This window comes from Schistocerca cancellata, chromosome 3, assembly GCF_023864275.1.
Source record: "Schistocerca cancellata isolate TAMUIC-IGC-003103 chromosome 3, iqSchCanc2.1, whole genome shotgun sequence".
Taxonomy (NCBI): domain Eukaryota; kingdom Metazoa; phylum Arthropoda; class Insecta; order Orthoptera; family Acrididae; genus Schistocerca; species Schistocerca cancellata.
In genome coordinates, this window is record NC_064628.1 from 716,277,045 (window position 1) to 716,283,722 (window position 6,678).

General features: G+C 40.5%; 1 protein-coding gene across 2 annotated transcripts in view; it reads right to left on the reverse strand.

The window, feature by feature from the left end:
* The window catches only part of LOC126175725 (retinol dehydrogenase 14-like), a 72,280-nt gene extending 71,243 nt beyond the window's left edge, over positions 1–1,037 (reverse strand). Inside the window, exon 1 of one of the 2 annotated variants that reach the window (XM_049922661.1) lies at positions 614–1,037. In XM_049922661.1, the coding sequence (XP_049778618.1) occupies positions 614–749 (136 nt within the window). In that variant the 5' untranslated portion in view covers positions 750–1,037. The remainder of the gene's footprint in view (positions 1–613) is intronic. The other variant, XM_049922663.1, reaches the window with a different exon arrangement.
* Between the last annotated feature and the right edge of the window lie 5,641 nt (positions 1,038–6,678).

Genomic DNA, 6,678 nt, shown 5'->3' on the forward strand with positions numbered 1-6,678 from the left:
TTTTTTTTTTAATAATTTAGGGAAGTGCTACAGTACCTGCTTTTATTCCACAGAAGGATTTTGCAGAAATCAATATAACTTTTTACTTGCAATTTTCATAGACACAAAGAATTAATGTGAAAGTCCTATTAAGTCACTACCTGTTATCATAATATCCTCAATGGAAATTCTTGTTAATGTCTTTGCTATTGTGTGTTAAGACCTTCTGTGACACTGTATTTTGATCAGTGGTGGTAAAGAAAAACAATAGCGAATGCACCATTGCATTTTTATTATGAAAAACGCTTGAATGTTATCACTATTGTGCGCATTCTTTTCATATTATGTATATCGACTCGTTCCACATCCATTTTCTCACACTTGCTGATCTCTGTAATATTGTACGTTTACCCTAGTAAATAAACTGGCAGTAACGATACTGTGTTATGCTGAGCGTTAAGCATCTTGTACACTTTCTTGGTTGGAAAATGACGACTTCACCAATTAGAGAAAAAAAGTCGTCATCGATTTCGCGTATATTGCCAAAATGGTATGCTATCTGCTTTTGAAATACCGGTATATAGATACATTGCATCTATGCAAAATATTATCTGGACAACTGTTGTTCTCCTACCTGTGTTTGAACCGGTAACAATTGCAGTTTTTCCATGCAATAATCTTTGACTTTGACAAACTCCTATAGTGCATTTGTTATACAGCTTTAGCAGCAGAAGGAATACTGCTGTGGAAATCAGTACGTATCCAATCATCACGAACGCACATTCACTACACTGAACAGCTACTGTGTGACTCTTTATCGTAGTTCATTCGGGAAGGCAACAGTCGATTAGCGATATCAGTATCTTATGCGAAGGAATGTAAAAGTCTGCCTATCATACCACACAAGACTTTAGCGACAGCGAAACACGGGAACGCCTCCAACTGGACGTAGCAACGTCTGTGAACTACGCCACTTTCCGTGTTTCGCTGCCGCTAAAGTCTTGTGACTTTCTGGTAAAACGCACTTCTCATGGTGTGCGTCACCTACCAAACAGGTCGCAAGTGAGGCAGTTACGGCAATTATCAACCGGTTCTGCATTGCGTACGGTTCCTGAACAGGCGCAACTCCGCGCATGCGCAGAAATTCGGAACGGCGGCATTATTTGTTAACGTCGGAAGTCAACAATGTTACGATAGTGGATTTTTTGCCTTTTTAACTTTAATTTTATTGTTTCCTTTGTTTTCGCGAGACAATGCGAAGCTCACGTGAAGATATGATCTTCCCCAGCGACTACTCTCCCACAAGAGAGGCCAAATATGGAAAATAATATATAAAATTTGCCTTACTATACATGGTGAAAGAAGTAGCCTAAACTTTGCCCAGAAAAGACCAGATAAAAGTCGTAAACGAAAATTGTTTCTGCACTGAAGAAACTGAAGGAGAAAAACGGTTTCGGGTGTTATTTGGCAGTTATAAATTAAACAAGACACAAATGGGAAAGCAGAAAGGCGCTGTTTTCTGGTTTCTAAATATTATTTGATATGATTGTCCATATTTATTTTCGGCGTAATGTTTACATCAGGTTCTGCGACTAGAAATTTTGTTAGTCCATTTTGAAAAGTAAGGATGTACTTATTGCCCTTGTCTGTGGGGGTCATTGGACCAACAATATCAATGTCACACTTTTCAAATAAATGCTCAGGGACAGTCGTAATTTCCATGGGCATTTTAGTTTTGTTTTGTGTAATTTTTTTTCCTTTGGCAGCTTTCGCATTTGCGAATTTACTGCTCTATATCGGCTTTCATGCCTTCCCATGCACAATATTTTTTTATTCTTTCGTAAGTTCTCCTTTCCCCTGATGGCCACCAATTGGTGAATCATGAAACTGTTTGAGGATTGTATTCTTCTCCTCTAAACTCAAATTAGCGGCCGATTCCTGGACGGCTGCATTATTTGTGATAGCCTGTGTATCTTTGCTTTCCACATGGCCTGAGTGGTTAGCTCCACTTATCTCCCCTCCTACAGCTGGCTCTTTTACGTCACCAATGCGACCTCAGAGACCTTGTATTCTTCCGCGTTTGCTTGAATCTCATTGGATTTCGTTTCACGTAGAGCGGAATCCAAGCTGTGAGCAAAACAGCAAGTACTACCATAAGGATACGTTTTATGCTGTTTTACAAGCACATAGATTGAGCGATTATGCGAGACAACAGCTTTAGTCGCATTAAACGTGCACAGTACTGGCCAGTCAGCGTTCAAACTAAATTGCAATGATGTGAGCACTTGCTGTTCAGATGTAAAAAGAGACGAACAAAGAAACGCTATAGCTTCGAATGTCATTTAATTTTTAAAGAGAATGAAATAATATTTGGCGAAACTCCAGCACTACCGCGTTCGTCTTAGGTGATGAGACGGAAAGCATAAAATGCACTCATTCTCACCTGAAGTAGTATTCTAATCAAAAACAAGAATGTTGAAAATTTCTAACTGAAGAATAGAGTAATTTTTCTGAGCGAGCTGTGTGTAATGTAAAAGCATACTGCAGGGATTTCACCGCACTGTTGAATACTGAAGCTTTTGTATCCCGCCTGGAAGGCATCGCGCGGTTCGCTCCTGTAAACTGAAGGGTAGGCCGAATGTAGGAAGCAAGTACAGCAGGTGAGGTAAAAATCTCTCGGTACAGATTTTAAGGTAAAGGTGGTTTTACTATCTCACGACAATAACTTGAATACACAATAACGTGAATACCTAACTTTGCACTGGCGAGCACACAGGTGCGGAGCCGGATGTATCAAAGCTCATAAAAGTTCCACAGGCAAAATCTGTAGTGGCTTGCCCACTAGGAAATAGAAACAAATTGCTTGGTCGTCTACTCGGAATCAAATGGGGCAGAATGTGGAGCGGCGCTCGTAGAGCTGCACAGCGCCGGCTAGAGGGCGCTGTCGTCGGTGTCGGTGTCGTAGTGCCCACCTAAGAACTTTTACCTACACCGTGGCATCGTAGCTATCGATACCACAGAAGCCACTGAAAATATTAGTTACAGTCAGTCGTCTGGTAATCTCTTAGCTCCTTCCTTCTCCGAATCCGAGAAATATGTTTCAGTTCTATAGTGTGTCGCGTCTGAGCGGATCAGGATGGGAGCTAGACGCTAATTCCAGTAATGAGGTGGCTCGTCCAACTCGAAGTCCTGGTGCTGGAAAACAAGCTGGAAATTCTTTGCAGATAAGGGAACTTCGTGGGATAAGGGACATATACTTCTGATGAAATGGCTGACAGTGACACGAAATACGAGGTAGGATAAGACCACTGTCGAACCCTAAGAGGCACCAACACATTGAATGTAAGTTGTGCAATCCTGCATGTACCCTGTGCAGCTAAGTGCCACGAGAAACTAAGTCCCGTGCCGAGTGCAGAATAAAACTCAGGCCCAGCGTCTGAGGCAACTGTCGAAGGAAATCTCTAGCAACACCAGCGACCCTGATTATATAGGCTCGTCTGATGCAATCCCCCGCGAACACGCGCGTCTCCCGTGTCCTGTCGTCCTTCCAGAACATTCTGTCGTAGCTGGTCACGTAGCTCCAGCGTCCCTTGCCACAAAAACGCAACCTCTCCTGCTTCCCAGCGCCCTGGCTGACGTTAGGTTGCTTTCCTACATGTTCATCTTATGCATTTCTACTCACACCCGCGACCCATTCGCGACAAGTGTCACCTGCTGTGTTGATAACGAGCCTATCACGAAGCCAACCAGGTACCGCATTTTCTCTTATTCTATGACGAGAACGTTCTTACCCCCCCCCCCTCCCCCCCCGCCCCCCATCCCCCCTAGCGTTCAGCAGTGACATGTGAGAAAGCTGCATGCATTAGTTCCAGTACGTCTGGCAGCTTAAACAGTGTTGTTACTTCTTGGGCCAAACCCCGCAAGTTGTCTCCAGATAAGTTCTGTTGGGTTCATTCTGTAATGGTTCAGTGACATGTGAGAAAGTTGCATGCATTAGTTCCAGTACGTCTGGCAGCTTAAACAGTGTTGTTACTTCTTGGGCCAAATCCCGCAAGTTTAGATTAGATTAGATTTACTTTCATTCCAATTGATCCGTAGTGAGGAGGTCCTCCAGGATGTGGAACATGTCAGAAAAACAACAATACATGACAAATATTTACAACTAAAACAAATAAGCTAATGTACCATTCCACAGGTCCCAAGTGGAATGATCGTCATTTTTTAATGAACACTAAGAGTCATTTTACAAATACTAATGCACTGAATTTAAAATAAAAAAGTTTTTTATTTATTTATACGGTAATAAACATGTAATATAACTACTGTAATACTTATTTACAATGAACACATTACTGCACTGAAATGGTGCAGAAGTTAGATTATACTTACACACTTACACACACACACACACACACACACACACACACACACACACACACACAAATTTTCAGTGAACACATTACTGCACTGAAATTGTGCAGAAGTTATGTTGTACTTATATACAAATCAGTTGGTTTTACTAAGAAATTCATCAATGGAGTGGAAGGAGTTGGCCACCAATAAATCCTTTAGGCTTCTCTTAAACTGAATTTCATTGGTTGTTAAGCTTTTTATGGCTGCTGGCAAGTTATTGAAAATGTGTGTTCCTGAATAATGCACACCTTTTTGTACAAGACTAAGTGACTTTAAATCCTTGTGAAGATTATTCTTATTTCTAGTATTGATTCCATGAATTGAGCTGTTGGTTTGAAAAAGTGATAAATTTTTAATTACAAATTTCATTAAGGAATCAATATATTGGGAAGCTGTAGTTAGTATCCCTAGTTCCCTAAACAGACTTCTGCAGGATGTTCTTGAGTTCACACTACACCACAAGTTGTCTCCAGATAAGTTCTGTTGGGTTCATTCTGTAATGGTTCAGTACCAAATGTAAAAATGCAGTGTTTGTATGATGTGCTCGATGCTGTGAAAATGATTGTTTCTCATGTTTCTACGATACTTATCTACATCTGTGGTATAAAACGATGGACACAGTCCAAATAAAGAGTATTCGGTTTTTCATTTTTGCCTTAAAATTAAATTGTTATGTTTTCTAAATTTAAGCAACTTCTATGAACAGTCTTTCATAAAACATCGATAATTAAGAATTTGTATATGAAATGAAAACAGGAATTTCGTGTCCAATATGTAATTAGAAACAAGAAGACGTGCATTATTCATAAAAAATGATGATGAGTTTTATAATTGCGAGATGTAGGTATTTCATATTGAATGACAAGTGGGCAAGTTGAACCAGCGCACCATTAACTGTATCTAATTATCAATCATTACGCTATTGATTGCGCTACGCCTACAAAATCTACATGTGTATCAATTGTAGTACATACATTGGCGGGGAGAACTTCAAAGCCGATTATCTCCGTAAATTTATGAAAAACATTAAGTATTCCGCGACACTTTTTAACCGTATTTCACAAGCGTGTTTCACTAGGGAACAGAAAGCAGCTTCGGCCATTTTCATACTGCGCTTTAACAGCGCACAACGCTGCAGACGCTGTGACTGTAAATGGATTTTTGAAATAAAAACTACGTAGCTAATGCGTGATTAAGAAAAGCGTTGATGGATGTTAATACATTTGAATATCTTAACTTAGTAATAATGTATCTCGGTGGCGGCCGCTGAGGCATTCCATTGATGGTACCAAAAAAGCTTAGTTTGGTAGCATGGGACGTACTACGGAATCTTGCCGATAATTCACATATTTCATAATATACTGTATAACACAAAACGTGTAGAGAAACAGAAATAAACACTTATTACAACAATGACCTTCTTCTGCACAGTAAGAGTTTGATATATATACTGTAGAACATGATAGCAAGTGTTTGTATAAGAGAGAGATAGAGATAGAGAGAGAGAGAGAGAGAGAGAGAGAGAGAAGTTGCTTCAGCTATCTTTCACGCATGTCTGCATTAGACATAAAACGTAACACTAACTCCGAAAATCTCTCTCGCACACAGAAACACACACGCGCGCACACGTAACGACAGCACGATTCTTCACTCCTCACGGAGTATGTTCGGTCACTTTTATGTGGCAGTCGTAAGAAGGGGGTGCTTTAATGTATAATTGCTTAAGTTACCGATGGAGATCGGGCCTGAAGTATCACGTAACGACACCACCAGCTTCAGCTAACAACTGCGTTCCAGTCGTTACCAAATGATTTATGCGCTTTGCTTTGCTTCATGAGTTACATCGGTTCTGCATTCCCAGGAGTACAGTATACGTGCATAGAGGGAGGCGCGGCTTGCCCCTCCCCCCCCCCCCCCAGTCCGCTATTCTCGCCCTTGACAGGCAGAACTCTTCTTTTTGTTTTACGTTCGCGGCCGACTGACGGAAACGAGTCCGCTACAACATGAGTGCCAGTACGAGAAAGAATGGAACATGTATAAATTATTCGAACTCGTAATCTGGATTTTGCGAAGCAAATTTAATCAAATTACCAACATTTAAAACTGAAAGCATTGTACTCACTAAAAGTAGCTACTCCATGACTATGGGAAGACAGCTTGAAAATAATCATTAGTAAAGATATTGTAAATCGATTTGTTGCTCTCTCTTGTTAGCAAATAAGTCTGTCATCTCAAATTGAAATGTTCGATTTTACACACGAATGACTTTTCACAGAATAGCATCCC